The 14542-nt window shown below is 38.7% G+C and overlaps 1 protein-coding gene across 1 annotated transcript; it reads right to left on the bottom strand.

Moving 5' to 3' along the window:
• Positions 1-5053: 5053 nt before the first annotated feature.
• Positions 5054-14304, bottom strand: ska2 (spindle and kinetochore associated complex subunit 2). Its single transcript, XM_076750263.1, has 5 exons — positions 14149-14304; positions 11248-11340; positions 9800-9976; positions 8835-8912; positions 5054-6420 (listed from the first exon to the last, which is right to left on the bottom strand). The coding sequence occupies exons 1-5, from the start codon at positions 14179-14181 to the stop codon at positions 6322-6324; spliced, it is 480 nt and encodes a 159-aa protein (XP_076606378.1). The 5' UTR covers positions 14182-14304; the 3' UTR covers positions 5054-6321.
• Between the last annotated feature and the right edge of the window lie 238 nt (positions 14305-14542).

Here is a 14542-nt window from a genome sequence, read left to right as displayed (position 1 = left end):
ACTGAAATCAAAAGCTATTTAAATCAAAAATATCTTAACAGGCCAAGTTACATGTTAACATAGGACCCATCACCTTCACAATTCTTGCATCCATTGACCTTGTGAGTTTATGGAGAATTTCTGCTTGAATTTCTTTGCAGGATGTCAGGATAGCTTCCTAGAGCTGCTGTTTTGATGTGAACTGCCTCCCACCCTCATAGATCTTTTGCTTGAGGATGCTCCAAAGGTTCTCAATAAGGTTTAGGTCAGGGGAAGATGGGGGCAACACCATGAGTTTCTGTCCTTTTATGCCTGTAGCAGCCAATGACACAGAGGTATTCTTTGCAGCATGAGTTTCTCTCCTTTAATGCCCATAGCAGCCAATGACACAGAGGTATTCTTTGTAGCATTACCACCTCCTTGCTGAAGTCGCAGCCTTGTTCGGACATGGTGGCCATCCATCCAGACTATCCAGGGTTGCATGGCACTCATCAGTAAACAAGACTGTTTGAAAATTAGTCTTCATGTATTTCCACCGCAACCATTTCTGCTTGTGAGCATTGTTTAAGGTTGGCTGAATAGTAGGTTTATACATAACTGTGAATCTCTGGAGGATCCTATACCTTGAGATTCGTGGGACTCCAGAGGTACCAGCAGCTTCAAATACGTAATGGCATTTTACCAGCTGCTCTCCTAATCCGATGAATTTGTCTGACAGAAACCTTCCTCATTATGCCTTTATCTGCATGAATCCATCTGTGCCCTGAATCAGCCACAAATCTCTTCACAGTACGATGATGACGCTTAAGTTTTCAGGAAAAATCTAATGTTTTCATACCTTGTCCAAGGTATTGCACTATTTGATGCTTTCGGCAGCAGAGAGATCCTTTTTCTTTCCCATATTGCTTGAAATCTGTGGCCTGCTTAATAATGTGGAATGTCCTAGTTTTCCTTTGATTGGGCTCACCTGGCAAACTAATTATCACAGGTGTCTGAGATTGATTTCAATGATCCAAAGAACCCTGAGACACAATACCATCCTTGAGTTTAATTGAAAAACGAAAAATTAAATGTTTATGACACTTAAATCCAACTTGCATAATAATTTGGAACGTGGTATAGTAAGGATAGGGCCCTATCCTCACCTCCCCACAGACCTGATGACAGCTCCATAGACCTCCTGCCGGGAGCTCCATTACCTTCCAGCTGTATGTACAATCTGTCAAAACCTGAGACTTGGCTATGGAGAGGTACACAGCTGAGTCTTTGGCTGCAGGCATCATTTGGCCCTCTTCCTTTCCACTTGGTGCTGTTTTTTTCTTTGTTGAAAAAACAGATAAAACACTCCATCCCTGTATCCATTTCCATGGGTTAAACAACATAACCATCAAGAACAAATACCCCTTGCCACTGCTGTCATCCGCGTTCAAGCCCCTCCAGGGGGCGATGGTCTTCTCTAAGCTTGATTTGGGAAATGCTTACCATCTGGAGTGTATTCGTACAGGAGATGAATGAAAGACAGCTTTTAATACGCCGTTGGGGCATTTGAGTACCTTGTTATGCTTTTGGGACGACTAACGCCTCCGCCAGGCTTTAGTTAACGATGTTTTAAGAGATATTCAGAGATTTAAGAGATGTTTTGTGTTATTTTATTTAGATGACATTTTAAGTTATTCTCACAACCAGGAAGACCACATCCAGCATGTTCGCCTCGTACTCCAGAGGCAACTGGAGAACAGACTATTTATCAAGGTGGAGAAGGGTGCTTTCCACCAGTCTTCTGTTTCGTTTTTGGGGTAGATCAGTGAAAGTGGGCAGATTAAAGCTGATCTGCTGAAGGAGCAGGTGGTGGCCGAGTGGCCCACTCCTAGCAACCGCAAACACCTTCAGTGGTTTCTGGGGTTTGCTAATTTTTACAGATGCTTTTTTTTTTTTGAGTTTGGAGATGTTTGTGTTTGTTCTTATTTAAATTATTCTATTAGGGTTTTGTTGTTGTTGTTTTTTTTTGTTATTGTTAATAAACCATTCAGTTTTAACGGTTCCCTTTGATCAGTGCTTTGTGTCTGCCCCTTGGGTCCTATTTAAAATTAAAATCAAAACTCAACAAAGTGAGAGTACACACCTACAGTTAGGTCCATATGTGTTTGGACATGACATGATTTCTGCTATTTTGGCACTGTATTACAGAACAGAATTCAGCCATGAATTCAGTTGTTCAAGATTTTATCCTGTTATACAACCCAATTTCCAAAAACGTTTGTACGCTGTGGAAAACATAAATAGAAACAGACAACATACCAAATTCTGAAAGTGAGACATGTCATTGTTTTTTGAAAATTCTATCCTCATTGTGTTGAGCATCCCAGAGAGGCTGAGTCTGTCTGAGGTAAAGATAGACTTAGACTTAGACTTATACTTAATTGATCCCAATTTGGGAAGTTCTTTTGTTGCAGCAGCAGGTTAAACATACACATAAACATAAAATATATACAATAAAGAAGAATAAGGATGAGAATAAAACTAAGAGAAAAAGAATGTTCTCAAAAAATATAACTGAGCATATAAACATGAAATAACAGCAATTGTTAAAAATATAACTAAGTATATAGTTATATAATATGCATTATAATATATAATACATATTATATAACATTATAACAATATAATAAAAATACAATATAACTAAGTATATAAACAAATAGCAACAGCAGTTTTTAAGAGAGAGTGAGCCAGAGCTATAAACTATATACCAGAAAAAATGTGCAAGTTGCATATGATAAATAAATGTAGACAATAAACAGTATTGTGCAATATTGCAGTAGTGCAAATAATATTATACATCGAAATATTGGGGTTTGTGAGGTTGGTAGAGATTGACTGTTTAAATTACTGTTGTATAGTGTAATGGCTTGTGTCAGGAATGACCTGAAGCGGTCCTTGTGACAGCGGAGCAGTCTACTGGAGAAGGAACTCTGCTGTCTGTCCATGAGGTGGTGAAGACAGTGTTTAGGGTTATCCATGATAACAGTCTATCCAGTCTCCGATCCAAAACCTCTTCACTATTCTGTGACAGACTGAGCTCAGGATAAAAGTGCAATAATTTCAGAATAATGTTTCTCAAAGTAAATTTTGATGTTGTGATTTCATTATCTACAGTACATAATGTCATTAAAAGAATCAGAAAATGTCAAGAAATCTGTGTAAGCAAGGGACAAGGCGGAAAACCAATATTGGTTGGCCGAAATCTTTGAACCCTCAGAGGGCATTGTACTGAAAACAGACAATTCTGTAGTGGACATCATTGCAATGGCTCAGGAACACTTCCACAAAACACTATCTGTGAACACAGTTACTTGATACATCTACAAATGCAAGATGAAACTCTATCATGCAAAGAAGAAACCATAAATAAACCAGATTACAAACCAGAAGGAATGCCACAGCGTTCTCAGTCCCGAGCTCATAAAAGATGAAATTTCTCAGTTTCATTTGATATGTTGTCTTGCGTTATTTTCAATTAAATATGGGGTTTCAGTATTTTTGGAAATCTTCACATTCTGTTTCGATTTACCTTTTACACAGTGTCAACTTTTTTTGGAAACAGGATTGTAGAGGTATTAATTCAATTTATGTGAATTAGTACCTGTTCTGCCAAGTTGGGCAACAATTCCAACTCCACAGTCCACTTGTCCTGCAACTGTCAATAAATGCGAAAGGTGGTGTAAACTTCGGCCCATTCTGTTATTATTTATACATCTACTGGGTAGAACCCGGAAAACATTTATGACAGGTACAGTGAGTTTCACATATAGTGAATTTGTTTCCATAGTTATTTAAGCTACAAGGAGCAGGCTTGGCTGTGTTGGCTCCAATAAACAGACCACTTTAAGGTTAGATCTGGAATTAATAGCTAGCTAATCATATGCTACTGGAGTAATGATAAGCATATTCCTGCAATTAGGACTGATTAAGGCTGATTAAGTGCTTCCACTATTTCTTGTCATGACTTGGTCATGGGACTCCCTTGAGGAAATGTCAAATAGGCAGGGGTATGGTTGCCACAGCTCAACGATCTTTTCCTCTTTCGCTGTCCCACCCGACAGCAGCAACCTCAGCATCCCTCCTCTTCACCATATTTGCTCTGACTGCGCTCTGGAGTGACCACCTGATTGGTCAACACTCAGGAATATGTCATGGGTGATGTCACACTAGACAGTCAAGACAAAAAAATTCTGACACACTACACTTTCCATTGGGGTGTCATGGGGAGTCCCAGACGCTGCACGACAGGTCGTTGTCGCGCTACATGGGTATTGAAAATCAGGTTAGATTCATGTCTTCTGATCCCAGCACAGTCGTGCAATAAATCTTCCTTTGATACACGATATAATGTTCAGTTTTTGCTGCTTAGAGACATTGATTCAACACTGATTATTTTGGAGGATACAGAGAGATGTTTGTGACACATACCTTGCTGCTTTTTGGATCCTTTGTAGATAACTGGCTTACCAGATCATCAAAATCAGCCTCCCATAGTTTCATATCAGTTCTTCAAGTGAACAATTTATTAGTAATTAGCTGTCTACTGTTATACTTTCTTTTTCTTCTGTGATTATCCACATTTATGCTGCTGATCTTACACGTTTTTTATTGTGATCATCCACATTTATGCTGCTAGTCTTATCACCCATAACTGACAGTCTAACAAATGATGACTGAATTAACCAAGGAACAATCTTGCTAGATACAAGCCAGCCATGTAATCTAGTTGAGGTAGGTGACATTCATTGTAATCAGGTGTGCTAATATGGTCACTTTAACAACAAATCTATGAACCAAAGAAAATTGGTATGTCAATGATATGTATGTGAAAGACAATAACTGCAATTAATGTGAGGTAAATGTCGGACAGCTGACATCTTGTTATGGTGGCCTGTCAAGAGTTGCTAACATTAGCTAACTGTTACTGCAACATAAAATACCACCATCGACTTTTTGTTTTGTTTTTCCAATTTGGTTTTGAAACAGAAAAACAGGAGCGAATAATACATGGGTTTCACTTATTCAGGTCATATACTGGCCATTTTCCTTTATTTGCTTGTTCGTCAGTGAAGGACAAACAGCTCAAACAGCACAACACTCTATAGCAGTTAACCCTATGAGCCAACTCATTACTGCACGGGTCCTCCATTACATATGTCCAAGGGTCAGGATTCTTCTATGCTGACACTGGGGGGGCGGACTTCTAAATAAAAATAAAAATAAACATTTATTGAGGCCTAATAAGCCATTAATCTTTTTTAAAATTGTTCACTTTATTACAAAATTGATTTTATTTTTGAAAATCCATAATAAATAGATACTTAACTAGACACAGAAAAAATGCTTTCAGACCTCCACGAAGTAGGCAGTCAGTGCTCAATACAAACTCCCAATGAATAAGTCCTTATCTGAACAAAAAAATCAAGCCCAGGAAGCAAACAAAATTACTAATTTTGAGGCTCAAGACACCAGTTAATAAACAGAAGTGACAATTCTTTCATCTAATAGACAAGCTTAGTGTTTCTCCATGAGTATCTATAGAATGGTTGAACTATGAGAGAGGACGATCACTCTGGGCTTCTTCCATTGGTGAGTAATGTTAGATACACACACTCTCTGAATTCACGATTCACGATATTCAGCTTGATGAATGGGAAGCTTTGCCGGGCTGCCAGTGGATGTTACGGGCTATGTTCGGACTGACTTGCCGTTTGGTCTGGAATCGGATAGAGGTTCGAAATTTGAGTAGCCCTGTTCTAGGAAACTATTATGGATCTGTTTGCCCAGAAAATATAAGATACTGATCAAACCCTGGATTTCAGATTTGGATTTGTCATAAACAATTCATCCAATTCATCCTGAGGAGGACATGAACATCTGAAATATTTCAGGCTGGACAAACCGGTATCAGGTGGGATACCAGTTTTGTCAGAGTCACTGCTGTCAAATTCTGCCATGCCATGGATTTCGCTATACTGTCATTACTGTGGCAAATGTTTTACTATATTAAAAAAAAAAAGTTCTTCACTGTTGCTATGATTACATGTAGGTAGAGGGCTACACACGTATTCATAGGGCTGGAGGTACATACAGTACCTACTATTTTCCTCACTATAATGACCACTCTGATAACACGAAAATGTGGAAGGTAACATTAACAAGAACCAGCACAAAAGTCGTCATCTACTCCCACCAAGAAGTGAAGACTGGATTAACTGGAGAAATGTCCCCACAACAACAACTTGAAAACTCTTAGGCTAGCATTGTACATACATACTAATCGTTTGACTTCATACTGCTTTAAGGGCGAATACAGAGCAGATCCGGAGTGGAAGACTTGAAGGTAACAGATTGACTCAATGGTTGCTCTTGGCCAGAAGCTCCGACAGCAGGAGGCACCTGAAAGAAAACATTTTGTAAGTTCAGCTACAACAACAGCAGAAATAATCAACAGCCTGCAAACAACAGGTGTTAACTGACTGTGTCAGGTAACTAATAAAGAATATTACAGTGAAACAGCTAGAATCATTTAGAGAATGGAAACAGAATTTGTGTTAAGTGAACGAGACATCTTACTAGAATGTAACAAAGTATAGAGAGCTGAAGTGAAATGGGAACTACTGAGTTCTGCTCCAGAGGTAAGAAAACCTCATTCAAACCTCATTCCCATTTGCATTTGTAACATCACTAATAACCAAAAATCTAGCCATGGAACAGAGCATTTCTCAACAGCATGTTGTGTGGTTCACTTCATTTGCTTCAGTAAGGATAGTATGTTTTTTGAAAAACAAATCTAATATTATTGTTTGTTCAATATTTATGTTTTAGCTCCAATGAGCACGATTAGTCAACGAGTTAATTAAAAGTTGCTACTCTCACTAGTCGGCATCAGAAATACTAGTCTGTTAAAATTATTATCATTTTATTAATGTATACATTTAAATTAGAGAATAATGTATTCATAGTGCAATGGAGGGTTTCAACATAGACAGACATACAACCAATTAACCTAATGAGCATGTTTTTGGTCTGTGGGAGGAAGCCGGAGTGCCCGGAGAGAACCCACATGCACGGGAAGATCCCCGATCCAGGGATCGAACCAGTGACCTCCTTGCTATGGGGCACGCGCACTACCTGCTGCGCCACCATGCCGCCCAGAAATGGCATAGAATTTTTTGCGTTTTTGTTCCGTAACATCCACTGAGCTCTTTATAGCTATAGACAGAGCGGGTCCTCCTCCACAGAGTCAGCCATGTTGCACCGCCATTTTTCTACAGTAGCCCAGAACAGACACACCAAACACTGACTCTAGAGAACGAGTTTTTTGTGGCCACCATCTTGGAAGGAGACGAGTATTCAGTTGGTTGCAATCTGCAACCTCACCACTAGATGGCACTAAATCCTATGCACTGGACCTTTATTATTTTTTATTAATTATTATTATTTAGTTTCTGTTGAGTTAGAATTAAGTGTGTTTTACGATAATAAAATGGTTTTCTGTAAAAGGAGTCTGGTGGTTTTGCCAAGAACATTATAGTGGCTGTTTCTGGTTAAACAAAACAGATCTGACTGTTTAATAAAATGAGATGATTTCCTTTATGTTGTCAGACACTTTGAAAAACAACTTGAGCCTGTCAGTGGCAAAAAGAAGCACTTTTACTGGGCGTACATTTATGGTGCATAAACACATGAGGAATTACATGCACCCTATTTTACAATAATTCAAAAATTGGTGTCCCCATTAGTCACTTACACTCAGAAACATAATAATAATAATAATAATAATAATAATAATGCATTTTATTTAAAAGCGCCTTTCTAGACACTCAAGGACACTGTACAAAGATAGAGCAAGTACAGTAAAACAACAACTAAAGCTATGGGAAAATATGGTCCATAAACACAAGTAACATACCCATTAGTTTTTGAAAATTGAAATTTTCCAGGCCATGTAGACTGGCACTGAAACCCTGATGCATGGCACAAAGTGCCAAACATTTCAGTGCCATTTAAAATGCAATTTGGTTATTGAACCAACTGAATGCCAAAGAGAGATTGTATTGATTACTAAAGGCTAGAGAAATAGATGCTACCCTTGACTTGACATCATAACTCACTATATCAATAAAAGAGGGTTTGATACCGTTCTTTTTCTGTAGTTCAGGTAACTACAAAAAAAATATGGTCCACTATTTGTGAATATACAGTATGTCATTTTTATAATTCAATATACCTTAGTTTGAGATAAGAAGAAGGAGAAGCTCAAAAAACCTTGGACTTTATGTAAGCAGCCATGGTGATCACATTTTTTGACTCACTGTTGGAAAACTTACATTGAACTCAGACTGGTTTTATAATGTAATATCTTAACATGAATCTCCACCCTAAGCTGACATGCTTCATCACCATAAATGGGCTTAATATATGGTCATAAACATGTTGAGTGTTCCAGAAATACAACATTCCTCTTTAATGAATGTTCCCTCAGTAAATAAAGGTTAGAAAATGCAGTGAGTAAGAAGCAGCAGTTTCCAGCTCCTTTGGTTTGGTTTCACTCCTGCATTACTGATGTGGCCTTCATCTAACAAACAGTAGCCTTGCTGGTCTCTGATCTGTTGTGCTTTGCCATGCTATCAAAGCTGTGAACTTGTTGTTCTGTTGCATACCGAAGATGTACTGTAAATAAATCACATCATGAAGTCGCAACCAGCAAACCACCAGAGGGCTTTTGTTGTGAAGCTGCCAAGGAAGTGCTGACTTTGGTGCAATGGTTAGCAATACACAAAGGTTTCTGGCAGCTGACTGGGTCTTACCTCTGTTTTGGTATCAGTGAAAGTTGCTGTATCCAGGAACTCTGCTGACTCTTGCACTAGCTCTGTCAGTGGCTGAACCTGCAAGACATAGTCAACAGTTTGCTACCAGAGCACAATATACAGTATATTTGTGTAGAATGAAATGCCATGGCATGCTTCTTTTCTGATGTCATATTTTTTATGTAGTAAGATCATGTAAAATTGGGGTTTTTAGTTCTCTTCAAACACAGAATCTGTAACAGTGCTGGCATGTGTTCAGACATGACAGTACCATTATGAATTTAACAATGGTTGTACAATATCTGATACTTGGGGGGTTGTTTCACCAAAGAGATCATTTCCTCTCGTGCTAATTTTGACACATTTCCAAGACCAAAACAAACGCCATACTTACGTCCCATGCATAATTATGCAAAAGGCCTATAGGACTTCATCGCTGAATCCTTAATTAATGACCATTGTGAGCATGAGAGGGACTCCTCTCAGGTTGTGACTCTCATTTGATCCCTATTTGCTCACATGCTGTAGCCTATAGTGATGTGTCGGTCGCGAACAAAACAGCTCTAAGAGCTGGCTCTTTGAAGTGAACGATTGGAGCCAGCTCCTCCCTGGGAGCTGGAGTAGGAACCGCTTTGGATTTTTTTTTTGTTTTTTTTTTCTGTTTAAGCCGCACGTGATTGGTCAACTACATGATGTGTGGTGGCTTCTGTGTGTACGCACTGAGCAGGAGGGATTGAGCGGGGGTTACAGATACAGCGCACGCGCGCACACCTGTCAACTTTGACACCATCACAAGCCTATTAGGAGTCAAAACTGGCATTGTAGTTGTAGTGAAAGACTATCTAACTCTCTGACTTTCATAAAAACTTTAGAATATGACACACTTCCCACAACGCTCTCCTCTGCCTAAAGTATGAGTACATAAGGTGGTATTTAAACAGTAAGTGCAGTGTTTGTGAGGGTACCTCCATATCAGTGGTCTGTTGGAAGTGTTGGATCAGTTCCATGACACTGCTTAGGTTGTTTCTGATGGAGTCTATTGACTCCTTCTGTACAGTTGCAATCTCCTTCACCTGAGAGCACAACACTGTGTGTTTGGCTTTGATGGCTCTCAGTTTCTCCAGCATCACCCCCGGGTTGTCCTGCAGGCACAGCGTCCATCATGATGACAGTCTATACCATGCGACTGAAAAATATATCCACCGGTAGAAATTTGGTAATATCATTTCCACCATGGGAGCTATCACTGAAGTCATATTTAGAAGAATTTCAAATATTGACTAATCAGACCACAAGACGTTTTCCACTTCACCTTGGTGACAGGCGGCAGCGTTTCTGGATCTTTGGTTCTCGTTATATACGGTTTCCTCTTTGCATGGTAGAATTTCAACTTGCATTTGTGGATGCATCAAGTAACTGTGTTCACAGATAGTGTTTTTTTGGAAGTGTTCCTGAGCCATTGCAGTGATGTCCACTACAGAATTGTTTGTTTTCAGTGCAGTGACATCTGAGGGCCCAAAGATCACGGCCATCTAATATTGGTTTTCATCTTTGTTCCTTATGTGCAAAGATTTCATCAGATTCTCTGAATCTTTTAATGACGTTACGTACTGTAGACGATGAAATCCCCACATTCTTTGCAATTTTTACATTGAGAATCATTATTTTTAAACTGGTGCACTACTTGCCAGCGTAGTCTATCACAGGGTGGTGAATCCCTCCCCATCTTTACTTTAGAAAGGCTCAGCCTCTCTCAGATGCTCTTTTTCTGCTCAATCACAATACTAACCTGTTACCACTTAACCTAACCTAACCAATTGTGAGATGCTCCACCAGGTGTTTTCTTTTCGCATTTTACAACCTTTCCAGTATTTTGTTACCACTGTCCTGACTTTTTAAACCTGTTGCTGGCATCAAATTCTAAATGACGATGTAATTTAAAAAAAAAAATAAAACTTCTGTTTCAACATTTAATATGTTGTCTTTGAGCTATTTTACATTAAATATGGACTTTAAATATTTTGCAAAGCATCACATTCTGTTTCTATTTATGTTTTACATAGCATCCCAGCTTTTTTTGGCAACAGGGTTGTACAAATATCAAAATTTCTTAAGGAACAAAAATGGGGAAATCCCACAAGACTTTTCTGTTACACAAACATATGCGCTTCAAAACATGAATGATAAAATCTGCCTTGTCAAGTTGTGTGGTATATTGAAGGTTAGTGGCCACTGGCAATGATTTGCCAGTAACAGTCAAATACTGGCCAATAAATATTGCCCATCCAATAACTGATATCTTGTATTGCTACTGTAGCTATTTAAAGTCCTGTAAACTGGTGTCGAATCGGTCCTGTCTTTAGCTGTGTGAAAATATCAGGAGAAATGACAGCTGTCATAGTTCAGTTACCACCTCAGTGGGACATCCATTCTCAGCAGTGTTGTTGATGAAGTCAAGCTTCAGCCGCTTCTCAATGTATTCCAGGTCGGCCTCTGACTTCAGGAACTGCAAAGACACACAGCTTTATCCTTTGATAGTACATTGACAAATTTGCCCTGTTTTCTTCTGCCCAGTAGGTCTGTTTTTTGTCTGAAATTCGTCGATACTAGTGTTGACTTGTATCCCAAGGTTCAGTACTGGTCCCAATTCTTTTTTCCCCATTTAACACAAGTTTAATGTTAAAATACCAGTTCTCAAATGTTTAATATATTCTAAACAAAAGCAGCTGTATAAGAACTTTGTGTAAATAAAAATGTATAAAATTAGCAAAATTATTCCTAAACCCTGACCAAAATATTGGTTAACAAGATTACAAATATGACCAGATATTCAATGCATTAAAGGCGATTAGCTAAAAAATGGCCTGTTTCACTAATCAGGCTTATATTCAGCGTAAAGCATGGCAGTGTAGCAGTTATCTATCAGTTATTATTTAAAGCAGTTTTGAATGAGTCTGATCATATTACCATGTGGACTACACGATATGCTCAGACGGAGTAAGTTAGTAACTAATACAGAGACACATTGATGTATGTATCTGTTTTCAATGACTCAAACTTTACACAATTTATTTTTCACACTATTTACAATTACATTCAACCTGAGCCTAGTGCGCCCTCACCTCCCACATCAGACCATGCCTTGGTCCATCTATCATGCACATTTGAGTTGCTATAATCTAGAAATGTAAAAGTAGTCAGTGTAGCTGGTCTCTGCAGTTTTCAGATGCTTTGACAATACTATTGCACTGCTAGCTGTCTGATACAGTAGTGCAATGAAGTCAGAGCACCTGCCAACAGCTGAAGCATTTCCCTCACTTGTTTCCAACCAATGCCATTTCATCAGTAGTACAATATAAAATGGGCACTGGACTACCTTAGCCAAAGGCTGCACTTGTTGCTCAGAGAGTTGACAATGTGTCATATGTTATGAATATATTCTATATGTAAAGTTTAATATCTATCTCTTTAATATCTGACTTTTGCTTTAGCACAACCAGCAGATCAAGGCTTTCAGTGATACAGACAAATTTCTCTGCACTGACCTGATGGATTCTCACAAAATAACTTTTGTGACACCATGAGGTTCATGTTTGCTGTTTTGAGCAAAATATCTCAAGAACTCCTGGACGGAATGCTAGGACATTTGGTTCAGACAGTCATGTCTCTCTCAGGATAAACTCTGATAACTCTGGTGATCCATTAATTTTTCATCTAGTTCCCTCATCAGGTCAAAATTTCAGTGCAGCCTATACTGCAAAACTAATTACATTCCCATCAGACTCAGCTGTGTTTAGTACTAATTAGCTAATGTTATCGTAAAACTCAATAATTAAAAATGCGCAAATGAATGCACAAATTCAGCAAACTGTAAGTAGATGCGGAATGTTGCATTTTCTGAGATACTGACAATTATTTCTTTTTTGACATAAAAGGCAAGCCAGTGTGCTTAAGTTAGTGGGGACATCTCAGTGATGAAAAAGACTAATTTCAAACACCATTACAGCTCTAAAACATGCTAAACTGGATGAGGACAGCAAAGACAAATACACTTGGAAAAGGTTAATGCTCTTTGGCTGGACAAGCATCTTTCATGCATTCTGATTGAGACAGCATTATTTAGGCAAGAATTTATGAATGAGTGTCATGTTGCTGCCATGGACCTGCTAGCAGCAGACAAAGTAAAACTGGTCCAAAGTGTCTCTCTTTTTCTATTTCTTCATAAAAATTAAGGGTAAACCTGATGTTGAAACTTAGTGATAGCAAGTGGCTGTACCAAGTACATCTCAGAGCTTAACCTCAATCTCCACCCCAGTTTCTCTACTTTCAAATGTGATATAATCTGAAGTGAAATTAAAGCTGTGGCAAGTGCAACTAGAAAAGGATAACACTGTACATTTTCCTACTTTGCAAGAAACAACAGCGTGCAAAGTCATCTGAATATGCTGGTGAGTATGGAAATTCCTTCAGGCATTTGATGAGAGGTTTCGGGTCATAAAACGCAAACAAAAAGAAACTGAACATATTTCTTATGACGTTTAATGTGGAACCAGATGATGCGCCTGACAACCTACAACATGAAATCACTGTTGTCACGTTTCTGGTGTGAAAACAATACAGACTAAAATTGAGCTTATAATCAGTATGTACTATGGATTAGAGACATGGCAAGTGAGAACCTGTTGAAAGCTCTGAAAAAAACTAGTTAGCCGAATTCGCGATAAAGTGATCAAACATGTTTTACCTGTTTTATAGAGCCATCTCCCACTCTCTTTATCAGCTGAGAAATCACATTCCTAGTTGGCAATTCGCTGAAAACAACACTAAAAGATATTTGAGTCGTACTGAAATCTCAAACTTAACCACACTGATAAAAGTGCCTTCTGTCCACATGCTGAACTGTAGCCAGCTATGGTGGGTGACTGACTGCTGGCATGTTATGATGCTATTTTACGGAAATACTTAATCAAGCAGTACAAAGCTGCTTTAGAAAGCATACGTCTGAACTGGCCTTCCGCTGGGACTGAGAAGTCGCTGTTATACTAATAGTTGAATTAATTGTAAAAAGTGCTGCAATATTTTATGTTTTAACGGTACGCAGAGGCCCTCTGGCGCAAAGGAATTTGAACTGTGTAACGTTATTTATACAAAGGGAAAACCATGACCTGACTGCTCCCACTGTGATAGGCATCCCGTATAAATAACTCATCGATATTTACTGAGCTGATGACTGTCTCTGGGATCTTTCGACAACGACATGAGCAATTTCAGAACGAGTGTAACAGAAAATACAATAGTTTCACACTGTGCTTACCAACGCTTCTAGCTTTTCAACTGTTGTCTCCATGTTGAATAGTTGTCAGCCCGATGCGAGCTCTGTCATTGGCCAGCTGTCAGGAATGGGGATAGCCGATTGGGCAGCTGCGTGAGAAGAGAGCCTCTGTGCGCGCCATATTGCAGCTCTCTTTTTGCAGACTGGCTGCATCTAATTTAAAAAAAAAAAAATAAAATAACTTTATTTACAAAGCATTACCCAGTATCCTCTTTACGCCGTACAAGAAACGAAACAATATTTTGGAATAGTCTCATAAACGCTTTGTCGAATTGTTTTTATCGAAACAAAATTTAAAGCAGCATACAAAAACATTTATGTAGATGTAGTCAAGGACCTAAGATAATTTATTTGTCATTTTACAACACATGCTTGT

Source organism: Chaetodon auriga, chromosome 15 (assembly GCF_051107435.1).
Source record: "Chaetodon auriga isolate fChaAug3 chromosome 15, fChaAug3.hap1, whole genome shotgun sequence".
Lineage (NCBI taxonomy): Eukaryota > Metazoa > Chordata > Actinopteri > Chaetodontiformes > Chaetodontidae > Chaetodon > Chaetodon auriga.
The sequence above is the reverse complement of the archived record's forward strand: the minus strand, read 5'-3'. Positions and strand labels throughout refer to the sequence as shown.